Below are 12,838 nucleotides of genomic sequence, written 5' to 3'. Positions count from 1 at the left end.
TTTACTATAAATTGAGGGACATATGTTACCCCAGAAACAGGGTTTGAACCATCCTAAATTTTAACCAGCGTACATGATGTAGATGTCATCTCTAAAGGTCGGTTTTACGCTCTTTTAAATTATATAACTTGTTGTAACACCCGACTCATTTGAAGATACGAATAGTACACCAAAAAGCTTTCAGTAACCTTACAGTCCCTTACGAGCTTCCTTACACCAAATGCATCGTCGCTCGATCCCGCTTTTTCAGACTGCGAGGGACTGTGGCCCAGCTTTCGTCCAATCGCTGGCCGTGTTCCAACGAATTCACCAATGGCATTCATCGTTTTGCACTCGTAGGCGGAACTTCCGGTTGCCTGTATAAACCGACTGAGGCCTGCCCCATGCGGTTTTGATCCGGTGGATTCAGAGCTAACGTCGTACAGGTATAAGCTCCTTATTGAGCTACGTTGTTACGGTTATTAGTATTTAAGATGTTCGTTTAAGGTTAAAGTTTGAGGTTGTATGTGATTAGGTTTTGATAGAAAGTAGTAGTTGCGTCAAATGGAAATCGGTGTAAACTTAACCCGGACGTTGAAGCCAGAGTGTTGTAGCTTATCATTTTTAGCTTAGCTTCCACCGGACTTGGTTAATTGTGTTGCTTTCCTGTAAAATTAGCTCTGGTATTTAGCCCTAAGTTTATCTTCATACGATAAACTACTCGTTTTGCGAGTTCGTTTGGGGGGAGCCGGGTCCCGGGGGTAAGAATCGTCCCGTTAGCAGCGGTTATGCAACACAATGGGTTTTCACTGTGGTTAGCGCTCAGAAGCTAACAGGTTTAGCCAAACCGAGTCGTTGCCCGACCTAGTTTTTGAGTGTTTCTATGTGCAGATGTCGTCCGGCGGGTTGCTTTTGCCGTGCAGTGTGCAGCCACATGCTTTTAGTCCTAAAAGCCTCGACCACGTTCGGCTTGTAGATCTTAGAGCCGGTGTGTTTGGATTGAGACAATGCGAAGTGTGTCTTTCATTGTCAGTGGGAGAAGGCTGTCCTTTCCGGAATCACGGTGCAGTGGGAGCTTCTATAACTAACGATTCATTCTCTGTTTTTCTAGGCAGAGACATATAAACACCTATAATGGCTGAGAATGACGTCGACAACGAGCTGCTCGATTATGAAGAGGACGAGGAGCCACAGGGAGCCCCTGAGAGCGCGACCCCCGCCGGGAAGAAGGAGGTGAAGGGGTCCTACGTCTCCATCCACAGCTCCGGCTTCAGGGACTTCCTCCTGAAGCCGGAGCTGCTCCGCGCCATCATAGACTGTGGCTTTGAGCATCCATCTGAAGGTGAGGGCCACACAGCACAGAAGGCTGAGTACATTTATTGATGACCATAAGGTTTTATTTTTTTTTTGTTTTTTTACAACATTGCCGTTGCAGGACATCAGGTTATCTGGTTCCACCCATTTTCTACCTATTCTGCGTGCTCTTACATTTTCAGACTGAATCTGTGGGTTCGTTCGTACACCTGAGATTGGGGTTTAGGTTTTAATTTCACAACCTGATGTACCCTCTGATCAGCCGTATGTTGAAATCAGGTCAAATACATTTCAGAAAGTCATTGTTTACAAACGGTTTAAAGATGTCCGTCTAGGGCTGGGCTGTGTTGGTCATCTTGTGTTGAGATCTCACACAATGTAAAACAAATTGACATTTTTGTCAATCTTTCACAATCCCTGGTACTATTACAGGAGATATCGGGTTAGTTTTGATTGAAAGATTTCTGTTTTAAAAGCTCAATGTATCCATTAAACATATTGTGTTTTTTTTTTGTTGTTTTTTTTAATGATGTATATTTTAAACTAAACTCTTCAAGACGGGAACAGCAGAGAAATGGGAATTCCTTTGTTGTCAAATAAACAAAATAGGCATATCTATCTATCTATCTATCTATCTATCTATCTATCTATCTATCTATCTATCTATCTCCTTCATAAGGCAGACTCCTCCAGTGGGTGACAATGGCTCAGGTGGTAGAAAACTTTAAGGTTATTCCCCGACTAACTGTAGTGCAGGCTAATTTTTTTTGGCCGGCTTTAATTAGCCCTGAAAGGCCCTTCTTGTTAACAGCGTTATTCGCCGCATCTTCCATCTTTTTCTCTTTCTGGGCACTGTTTTTCTTCTTCTTCGTTCTCAGTGATGTTCTGCCTCTTTACCCGCAGTAAGGGGCTACAGCGACACAAACATTGGCCTTTAGTCTGGCTGCTACTGCGCTGATCGCCTGTTGGTCGCTGGAAATTAAATTAGCCTTTCCTCCCAATTTTAATGATTCTGATTCATCAATTCAGATACATGTATCTGTCAATTGTTTTAAACATCCAGGTATCAAACAGGGTTCCCCCCCATCACCAAAATGTTGTGATCCTGGCAGTAGGTGTTATGGGGAGTTGTGGGGTGGAGGAGTGCGAGGAGCGTTACGTCACGCGGCTTGAAAGAGGGACGATGCGTGGGCGTTCTAACGTGCTAACTGAGCTAATACCAGTTAGCACGTTAGCTTATTCAGACCGGGAGGTTTTCTTCCAGACGGGACCCTCTTCTGTTGCTCTCAGACATCGAGGCATTTGAAATAAACATACGGTACTCAGCCTGGGGGCTGAGGGAAACTTGTGGTACGGGAGGATCTGATTTAAACAAATGGTTGGAGTTAAAAGTTTGTTTCTAATAATGTCAATCTTCCTAAACACTGGGGGGGGGGCTTAAAGGGCAGCCTGTCAGAGCTGATGGAGAGAAGTGGGGCTGAATACAGTGCAATGCTGTCATCCTGCCCGACTAACCTTAATTAAATCTTGTAAGGAGCTCCTGCAGATGCTGTATTGCTGCAGATCATGTCACCATCTGACAAAGGGGGTCTCCTGTTGTATTTATTGGGACGGCTTTACCGAAAGGCAGTATTTCTTCTTTGCTGGTTGTGATCAACTGCTTGCTGCTTCACTAGGACAGAGTGCAGGTGCAGTGACTCATGTCGCAGAGCTGTTCAGCATACTCAACATTACACACCCTAGCAATTCATGGGAGTGGAGGTTCCTGTCAAGCTTGTTTGTTGCTCCCGAGGTATCATTTAAGGAAAATATGCATTTGCTGAACACTCGGAATCATCAATATGCGGATTCAGACGTGGAAACGTGCTGCAAAGTGCTTTCTGAGCCATTAAACAACTCTGTTTATTTTTCTGATGTGCTTTTATCTTTGTGCTTTCAGTCCAACATGAATGCATCCCGCAGGCCATCCTCGGCATGGATATCCTGTGCCAGGCCAAGTCTGGCATGGGCAAGACGGCTGTGTTTGTCCTGGCCACGCTGCAACAGATCGAGCCTGTCGACGGGCAGGTGGGTGTAGTCGTTCGGCCAGAGCTGTGAACTAAATGGAGCCGTTTGGCTTGGTTTCAGCTTGCATGTGTTCTGTGTCAATGGGCAGTCAATTATACGTTTTTCTTCTTCTTTAAATTCAGTGTAATAAAAATGTGTGAAAAAGAAGAGCTGCCAGAGCCGCCGGTGTCTCACTCTTCATGCGCTCGTGTCCTCTCCCCAGGTGTCTGTATTAGTCATGTGCCACATACGAGAGCTGGCCTTCCAGATCAGCAAAGAGTACGAGCGTTTCTCAAAGTACATGCCCACCGTCAAGTGTGCCGTGTTCTTTGGCGGCATGCCCATCAAGAAGGACGAGGAAACCTTAAAGAAGAACTGCCCTCACATCGTAGTGGGAACGCCGGGTCGGATCCTGGCGCTGATCCGCAACAAGACCCTGAGTCTGAAAAACGTCAAACACTTTGTCCTGGACGAGTGCGACAAGATGTTGGAGCAGCTAGGTATGTCGTCTTGACTGATATTTGGGGCTAGTTTCTGGTGCTGAGTGGGACCTGTATGATAACCAGAGGCAAAAATATCATAGTATTATGATTAGGACTGAAACAGTTGATCATAATTAATCCGATTATTGAAATAATTGAACTAATTTGGTAGTTGAATCGTTAACTTAGGTCTTCAGACTCTAAAATATGTAATTTGCTGAAACAACAACCCACTCAGAGTAATTAAACCAGGACTGGTCTTTGTCTGTAAATATGCTCTATGAAGAACTCCTGTTTAAGCCTCATCTGATTAAGTTCAGTTAAGAAAAACACCTTTTTTTGTTTGATTATGAATCCACTAATAAAAAAAGTAGTGCACAGATTAAACGATTAGCAAACTAATAGTTGCAGTCCTAGTTATGTTGTCTACTGTATTACTAAGCAGGGCTAGGTAGATTAGACAGAATAGAGTGAGTGATAGATATGGGCCTCAATTATTACATTTCTATTACATTGTCTTTACACATTTCTGTCAATTACAATGCATTTAAAATGTACAACAAACATTGTTGTTTTTTTGTTTTTTAGTTCACTACACTTATTTGTTGAATTGTGTTGATTTGTGAAGACTGTTTCCTTTTTAGAAAACCAATTAATCACAAATACCCGCTAGATTAATGGCTTACTAAAATAATCGATATCTGCAGCCCTAAAGCTTATTTTTAAACCATATAAAACATGGAATCTTGTCTTTTTAATGAGGTGACGTATCATCTTGGGAGTTTTAGGCTACGTTCCCACTGCAGGTCTTGATGTTCAATTCTGATTATTATTATTATTTTTTGCGAGATCTCCAATGTGAACTGTTTGCGGCTCCAAACCGACCCACATGCCCAAAAGAACAACGTGAATGACTTCACGCAGCCCCCTCTGGTCCAGCAAACATGGAAAAAGTAGGCTTTATAGATTAAACTGTCCAACAGACACCATTTATTGTGCCAGCGAGTGCTGAGGCGGAAAAAATAATGTTTTGGCTGCAGAGAAGCAGCCAGGACTGGTGTGACGGACATTTTAACAGTTTCACAGAGACCAAGTTCATTTATAACTTTAGGATGTCGAGGGCAACCTTTAATAATATCAGCGCTTCTCGTCTCGACTCCAAGGACAGGACACTCATCGCAATAATTTTAATCGTTTTGCAAGGGGAACAGATTACAAAGCGCTGCCCCGGCTGAAATGCAATACAGCAGATTACGGTCAGTGAAAACCTTCTTGGCGTTGCAGAGTCCTCCGTGTGCAGGATTGTACACAAGTTTAATATGGCCGTGCGCTGCGTCCCTCATTCAAACGGTCCCTGGACAAGTCATCTTGATTAGAGGTTTTGCTGTATAATAAGGTCTAAAGTCTCACTGTCCCTCCACTGAGCAGCGCTGTAGCAGGCAGCTGTCTAATGCTAACTGCTCTCACCTCCAGCTGCTGTTGGAGCAAAGTTGTGACGTCTATCTGTTAAAATTGACGTAAAAGACGCGTTAAAAATGCTGGGGCAGTTCCTGCTGAAGTCACATACCAAAGGATCAGATAATCGGATTCAGGACCACGTGTGGAAGCGGCTGGAAAGCGACTTGGAGCCAAATCTGAGCGCTCCCACTGGTTCTGAAACGCCTGACCTGGTCACCTGGCCTGCAAAAAATCAGACTTGGGCCACATGTGTGTGCAGTGGGAACACGGCAACTACAGAAATGACAAGTGTGAACGTGTGCATACGCAATGCAGGTTCAGCTAAAGAGGTGCTTTAGCCTTTCACTTAAAGCTGATCACATACACAATCCAACTCCTCCAAGACGCTCTCGCAGCACAATCACCAGGCTGTCTGCCTCAGCAACATTAGGATTTTTTTCCACTGCCTGACTCTTAAGATAGCTCGTTGATTTCAAGGCAGCTCTAACTTTACCTTGAACTTGGCGCTCCTGCTGGAGCACCGCCCATCGCTAGTGGCTGTCATGTTTAGTCTGGTTCCTCTTCAGTCTGCAAGTACGCTCTGCACGTTGGGCAGTTTTCCTCCTCCTAGCCATTGTCGTCTGTCTTCCTGCAGTAGCCACAGTATCCTTTTAGATGTGGGGGTGGGGGGGTGTGAGGTGAGATGCACGGTGGAGAGGTTGTGTTACTGTGGTTGCACACGACCTGAGGTTTTCCACCTCCACATTCTCTGATCAGACATAGAAAAATGTTTATACCCCTGGACCGGCGTGACGGAGATTTCTGGTGGTTTAAAACTGACTTTTTAATTTTGCAGTACGCCGTGATGGCGGGTATGTTGGGTTTATAATTTCATGTATCAACTGTGTGCAGACATGAGGCGTGACGTGCAGGACATCTTCAGGATCACGCCCCACGAGAAGCAGGTCATGATGTTCAGCGCCACCCTGAGTAAGGAGATCCGACCAGTCTGCCGCAAATTCATGCAGGATGTAAGTAAAAGATCCCAGTCCGTTCATTTCCTGTCTGTCTGGAAGGAGCTGGGCCTACAACCGTACTGCTTCTTATTAGTAGTCGTATTTAGGGCTGGACAAGATAGAAAGAAAGCATTTCGATCAATCTTGAAAAATATCAAAAGAATTTTAAACATGTATTTTAAGTGCAGCCCTGGCTATTTCACATTTTGTCAGGTTTGGGGTGTGATGGGTTTACTCTTAATCACCCAAAAACCGTGCAACAGCTTTCGGAAGTCACCTAATTAATAAATGGAGGCTACCAGTGTTTCCTTTAAACTCAAGATCCGGCTGTTGTGACAGCCTCAGCCGCTTGTTAGCGAGCGTTGTTGAACAAATGGCATCATTAAGACCAAGGGGAACAGCGGACAGTTCAGGGGGAAGTTGTGGCCTTAATTGAAGCAGGGTTGCGTTATAAAACAATAACCCCCATTTATGAACATCTCACAGAGCTCTTGTTTGAGCCGTCATCTAAAGATGTTTAGTGGTGCAGCTCCACACCTATGGCCACATGCTTGGCCACCTAAAGTGACAGGCATTAATCTGTGAACCCCCTGGTATCTTTGGAGGAGCTGCAGAGATCCACAGCTCTTGTGCAACAATCTGTTCAAGGCATTTTGATTGTAAGGGGACAAAGGACATATGTGGAAGGCACCACCTTGATGAAACAACACTGCACCACAGTAAATACCCCATCATGAAACATGGCAGGTAGTGATAAAGTTGTCAAGGTTCATGGGAAGATGGCTAGAGCTAAATTGACGGTGATGCTGAAAGAGAACCTATTATCTTTCTGTCGCATTAAAATCTAGTTTGCAGTAGTAACATGACAAAAATGCAGAAAAATAATGCTATGAATTACCTTGAGGGTACCTTTTTTTATTATTATTATTATTTTCTTAAAGCATCCAGTTGTGTGTTTTTTTTTTTTCTGCAGCCGATGGAGGTGTTTGTGGACGACGAGACCAAACTAACGCTTCATGGTCTGCAGCAGTACTACTGCAAGCTGAAGGACAGCGAGAAGAATCGCAAGCTCTTTGACCTTCTTGACGTCCTGGAGTTCAATCAGGTAAATCACCTTTTGCCGTTGCTTTGTCCCCGTTGCTCAATTGCTTGTCCTCGCAACAAGGACATGTGCAGCTCGAAAAATTAGAGTAGGGTGAAAGAGTTTAAAATGTCCCGTTTCAGGAAGGGAAACAGAATCATGGCATACTGAAATATTTCGGGCCTTTATTTCCTGTAACTTTTTACATTTGGGGGAGCTCAAAAGGCAGAAATCGACCAGGAATATCTGGAGCACTTCTGGAGGCGTTGATTTCAGTTTCCAGCCGCGGCACATTGATGCAGTAATTCATGCAAATGCATGCCCAACCGAGTATTTAGAGCTTATAACTAGGGCTGAACAATTAATCGTATTTTCAATATAATCGCGATTTTAAAAAACACAATTTCCAAAACGCAGAGTCTGCAATTTTTGGCTATGTAACAATTAGGGAATCAGAGACGTCCATTAGGTGTTGGTAAAATGTTTAAAGTGGGTTTGCCTCCACATGGAAGGGAAGACAGTTGCAGCAGTGAGATAATCTAATTTTATTACTTGTTTTAGAGTTTATATAATCATACATAGCATTAAGTAGAGGTCAATCAGTTTAATACATAGACTTGCTTGTTGGTTGGACTTTATGTTCAACAAGGATTGATGTCCAAATCAACTAAAAGCTGTTCTCTTGAATAATATTCTGATTAATAGAAACATTAAAAGTTCTTGTTTTGAATAGTCCTTGTTTACAAACGTCTTTATTTAGACGTATTATTTTTGTTGCTTGTGGTTAATGCAGAGAAAAGTAAAAATTGCAATTTTGGTTGAAATATATTGTAGGCCGAACGCAACCATTTCTGCTCTGAGTTTAGATGCTGTGGGTCTTTTAGCAACTAATCTGCACAGCGAGCAAACAAAATGATTTGTTGTTTGTATATGTTTAAAAAGACATGATAAATCAAACTGGAAAAAAAAATCGCATTAAATCGCAATATTAAGAGAAAAAATCGCAATTAGATTATTTTCCAAAATCGTTCAGCCCTACTTATAACATTTCAGAAGTGACATTTCTCTGTAAAATATCCTTTTTCTTATTGATCTTCTGTAATCTAATTATCTGAGACACTAATAATGGGTTTAATTTTTCTGAAATGCGTCACAGATGTTGAACATAGATTCTTAGATTTACCCGCCTGTAGCCTCGTCTCCTAGCTCTAAGTTGCCGTGCTCTGCCTGTAGGTGGTGATCTTTGTCAAGTCGGTGCAGCGATGCATCGCCCTGTCTCAGCTCCTGGTGGAGCAGAATTTCCCTGCCATCGCCATCCACAGGGGGATGGTTCAGGAGGAAAGGTGAGATTCACAACGCCTCATCGTTCCGCTCTCACACTAACAAACTCTGTGAACCCTGACTTGCTGAACGCGTTCATGGGAGCAGAAGGCATCTTGATTTAACTCGACACGTTGCCGCCTTCAAAGCCGGACGGCGTCCAGTAATGCTTTCCGCAGCTGTGTTGTTGATCTGTGCTCCCCCCCCGCCCGCAGGCTCTCTCGCTATCAGCAGTTCAAGGACTTCCAGCGGCGGATCCTGGTCGCAACCAACCTGTTCGGCAGAGGGATGGATATTGAGAGAGTGAACATCGTCTTCAACTACGACATGCCTGAAGATTCAGACACCTATCTGCACAGGGTGAGAAGCCCTCGCCCATTTAGAAACGCTACAAGAAATGTTGTGTTTTTTTAATTATTTAAAGTTTTCGGTAGCTTGCTAATGTTTTTTGCGTTTACCTTCTTGAACCGGTTAGGTTGCCCGTGCTGGTCGGTTTGGAACCAAGGGCCTGGCTATAACCTTTGTGTCAGACGAGACCGACGCCAAGACTCTGAACGACGTGCAGGACCGCTTCGAGGTCAACGTGGCCGAGCTGCCGGATGAGATCGACATCTCATCTTACAGTAAGTTTTTCTCACAGCTTAGATCAAAGGGGTTTAAAGCGTCCGCTGTCAGTCTGCAGATAGTTACGACTGCAGCGGAGCTCCTGTTAAGCCTCGTACATGTGTTAAACCTGCTGGTGAAGAGTCACTGTCCTCAGCTGTCGATCTGTAGATGCTCAGCTTAACGTCTCTCCTTTGTCTCTCCCCCCCCCCCCCCCCCCCCCCCCCCCCCCCCCCCCCACCCCCAGTCGAGCAGTCCAGATGAGCCGAGCCCAGCCGGACCGAAGCCTCCTCTTCATGGATCCAGTCTTTTTATTTGGAAGTAGATGTACTTCACTGTTGATTTGAAAGATCTGCACGTTTGTTCTCAAAACATTTATTTTTTATTGTCAGTTTATCCGGGGAGGGCGGGGGGGTTGATTTTAATTTGTCTTTCTATGTTTTTTTTTTGTTTTTTTGCCCAATTAAAACTTTTTATAAAATGCCATTGTTATCCTTGTGGTCTCTCATGAGACTGTCTCTGCATTGTTTTATTGCTGTGTTGAGATTAACCTTACGAGATTAAAGGAATAACGTGGAGCAACTTTTTTTTTTTTTTTCCTTTATCCAAGCTAGATTTGTATTGTAGGATTTTGTATTTCTTCTCCAATGCTGAAAGTCATTGGTTAGTCTTTAGGTTTGAGTAAACCTGGCTCATGTGGCAGCTCTTTTGATGAGTTTTGTATGGAATGCCTTCTATATATTAAAGCCCCAATACAGACTTTTGATCCACATATTAGCCTAATTTGAGGTACATTAATCGATTTTCCATGTCAGAGCACTCTGTGTATTGATGGTCTGTGCGGGCTGCCCTTCTTAAAGAAAAAAAAAACTTGGAGGTGTTGATCCGTCACTCAGAAAGTCATGTGACAGAAGGCCCGTTTACACTACACTTTTTTAACCGAGCCGAGACCAGTCCGAGCTCGGTAACCGAGATAACTCTTGTGTGTAAACGGTCAGCAGACTGAACCAGACCGCGCTAACGATAACCGGACCGCGCTAACTGCAGACCAGTTCCCCACCAGGTCTCGGACTGGTTTTTTTTAGCCCGGTTCCCTGATAACGAGGGGCGCATGAGCAGACCGCGTCATCCCCTTACAGTCAGCTGACTGTCCGCGGGTTTCCCGGCGTGTCTGGCTGCACGTCCCGATTCACACTCCATTCAGACAAATTTCAGACATTCATAATAATACTAGCTTCCTTACCGTGCCACACGGTTTCCAGTGATGATTCTGCTTATGAACCTCAGCGTCTGTTGTTGTTTCCTGCGTCTGTAAATCCTTATTAGACGTTCATTTGTCTCATCCACGTCCCAAAAGCCGACTCTATGTCTAACAATAACATCCTGAATATTACGGGTGCCGCCATTTTGATTTGCTCGGTCCCGCCTTCGATCCCAAAGAGCGGTAGTACCGCAGATCGCCACTAGGGGGCGAGGAGCAACCAAGGAACAAAAAACCGAGATAACTCTTGTGTGTAAACGGCTGCATTTATCTCAGTTAACTGGACCAAGCTCGGACCGGTCTTGGCATGGCTCGGTTTTTAGGTGTAGTGTAAACGGGCCTCTAGAGAGCACCCTTTAAACACGAGAGCTACCACATGCTAGTGGCCTGCAGGGGCGCTAAACCTGGAACTTCCAGGTCTAGGCCCTCTGGTGGTCAGAAGTTGCATATTGTTGCTTTTAAGTGAACAAGTCGAGTCCTAGTGAAGAAATGGCAGGATTTCAGAGGATGGTATCAAGCCACTGTAGCAACCCAAAAAAAACACTGCTTCTCACTATGTATGTGCTGGTATTTTGATGTGTAAAACTGAAAATAAATTTGAACCAAACCATTGAGATACACACCAATGACTGCTTCAAGTTGACCTTAAAAGCCATGTTACAGAAGCTAAGCGAGGGTGGGTTCAAAACAATATAGACAAAATATAATGGTTTTAATGTGAAAATTCAAAACGTTTGGGATCTGACTTTTATATAGAATAAATTTGTACTGCTGCTATAACCAATGGATTTAGGAGCATTTACTTGGTCATAGTGCCACATTGTGCATTTAGTTGGTTAATTTGGCTGAAGATCAATCTCTTGATTACTGTACTTCAGGGGGCACCAACAAGCTGCCCGTGGGCACCAGCTAGCCCTCAAGCCTGTTCTAAAAAATAGCACAACCTTCAAGTGAGCTGTATCTAAAATGTTATTTAGGCGCTTTTCCTTTTCAACAATGCCTGTTCTTAACATAGATTTAAAATGAATTAAAACGTGTCTATATTACATAAAGTTAAGGTGAGCTCTGACTCTTCTAGTTCAAAGGTCAGTACAGGTAGCCCTTTGTATGACACGGTACCAAGAAAGTAGCTCTGTTTCTAAAAGGTTGGTGACCCTGCTGTAGTTTCTAAACTTTAGCTTATTGAAAGAGACATGGGTTGCTGTTTTAGTTTGCAAACCATGACTAGAAATGCGTTTAAACACTCAAATGTGTTTATAGGGGAAAGCTGACTAGCAGAGCCACAGGTAGAGGAGGTTTAGCTGTTGGTGTGATCCTGGTATACCTTGATACACGCAACCAACCCGCACTTGTTATAGTCGCATGGTGAAAATAGATGATCTGATGTTGGGACAGAGAACAAGCATATTAATTTTTAACAGCCTTAATCATTGTGGGTTTTATACATATATATATATATATATTGTGCTTATGATATACTAAACAGATTAGTGTATAATTATGTCAAATTATGGGTACTGCTTACAGATAACGATAAAAAAAAGTTTAATTCACATCCCTATCAGCTAATTAGACTCTAACTGGTCTCAGTTTGAGTTGATTGAAGACTTCTGATTGAACAGATGTCTAGAAGATGGACATTGACACCCTCCACAAAATGCCTCTGTAAAAAGGCTGGTTGTTCAGGGTGCTGTTTCCAAACGTTCAGTGGAAGGACATAGTGCACTAGCATCAGGGTTTACCGCATTCACAAGAGGATTGTCAAGCAAAATTATCAATTCAGGGCATCAACAACCACTGCAACATATAAGTCCTTCACATGGACTACACGCATTTACTTGAGCTAAGGAGAAAAAAGTCGACTGATGCTCAGAGTTCAAAAGTCCTATTTTCAGATGAATACAGTTTGCATTTCTTTTGGAAAGCACGGTCTCAGAATCTTAAGAAAGAGCAGAGGCACAGAATCCACATTGTTTGTACTCCAGTGTGAAGTTTCCATAGTCAATGATTTGGGGCCCCATGTCGTCTGCTGGTTCTGACCCTCTGGGTTTTCTGAAACTGTCAAGGCAGCCATCTACCAGGACGTTTTAAGATAGCTCAAGCTTCCTTCTATTGCTGTAATTGTGGTGGTAATTAAATTTTCCAGCAGGACTTAGTACCGACCCACGCTCCCAAAGGTACCAAAAGCTGGTTCAGTGAGCGACCACCATGATGGTACTATGCTTGATTGGTCAGCAACCGACCTGATATGAACCCCACAGAGAATCTATGAAGTGTCGTTAAGAGAAAGATGAGTGAA

At 43.6% G+C, this 12,838-nt stretch overlaps 1 protein-coding gene across 1 annotated transcript; it reads left to right on the top strand.

Annotated features, from left to right (window-relative positions):
* Positions 1-285: 285 nt before the first annotated feature.
* ddx39ab (DEAD (Asp-Glu-Ala-Asp) box polypeptide 39Ab) lies at positions 286-9,861 on the top strand. The gene is made up of 10 exons (XM_012867871.3): positions 286-425; positions 1,091-1,321; positions 3,233-3,360; positions 3,563-3,839; positions 6,171-6,289; positions 7,248-7,379; positions 8,589-8,698; positions 8,891-9,035; positions 9,151-9,298; positions 9,526-9,861. Exons 2-10 carry the CDS (start codon positions 1,114-1,116, stop codon positions 9,540-9,542), a joined length of 1,284 nt encoding a protein of 427 aa, XP_012723325.2. The 5' UTR covers positions 286-425; positions 1,091-1,113; the 3' UTR covers positions 9,543-9,861.
* Positions 9,862-12,838: the final 2,977 nt, after the last annotated feature.

This window comes from Fundulus heteroclitus, chromosome 16 (genome assembly GCF_011125445.2).
Source record: "Fundulus heteroclitus isolate FHET01 chromosome 16, MU-UCD_Fhet_4.1, whole genome shotgun sequence".
In the NCBI taxonomy this organism is placed as follows: domain Eukaryota; kingdom Metazoa; phylum Chordata; class Actinopteri; order Cyprinodontiformes; family Fundulidae; genus Fundulus; species Fundulus heteroclitus.
Note: the sequence above shows the minus strand (reverse complement) of the source record. Positions and strands in the feature narration are given on the sequence as shown.

What these genes read in the sequence shown, in the direction of transcription:
- ddx39ab (XM_012867871.3), top strand. Translation starts at nt 1,114, where the DNA reads ATGGCTGAGAATGACGTCGACAACGAGCTGCTCGATTATGAAGAGGAC. An exon ending in GGGATGGTTCAGGAGGAAAG is followed by an intron (nt 8,699 to 8,890) that starts GTGAGATTCACA and finishes CCCCGCCCGCAG; the next exon opens with GCTCTCTCGCTATCAGCAGT. An exon ending in CAGACACCTATCTGCACAGG is followed by an intron (nt 9,036 to 9,150) that starts GTGAGAAGCCCT and finishes TGAACCGGTTAG; the next exon opens with GTTGCCCGTGCTGGTCGGTT.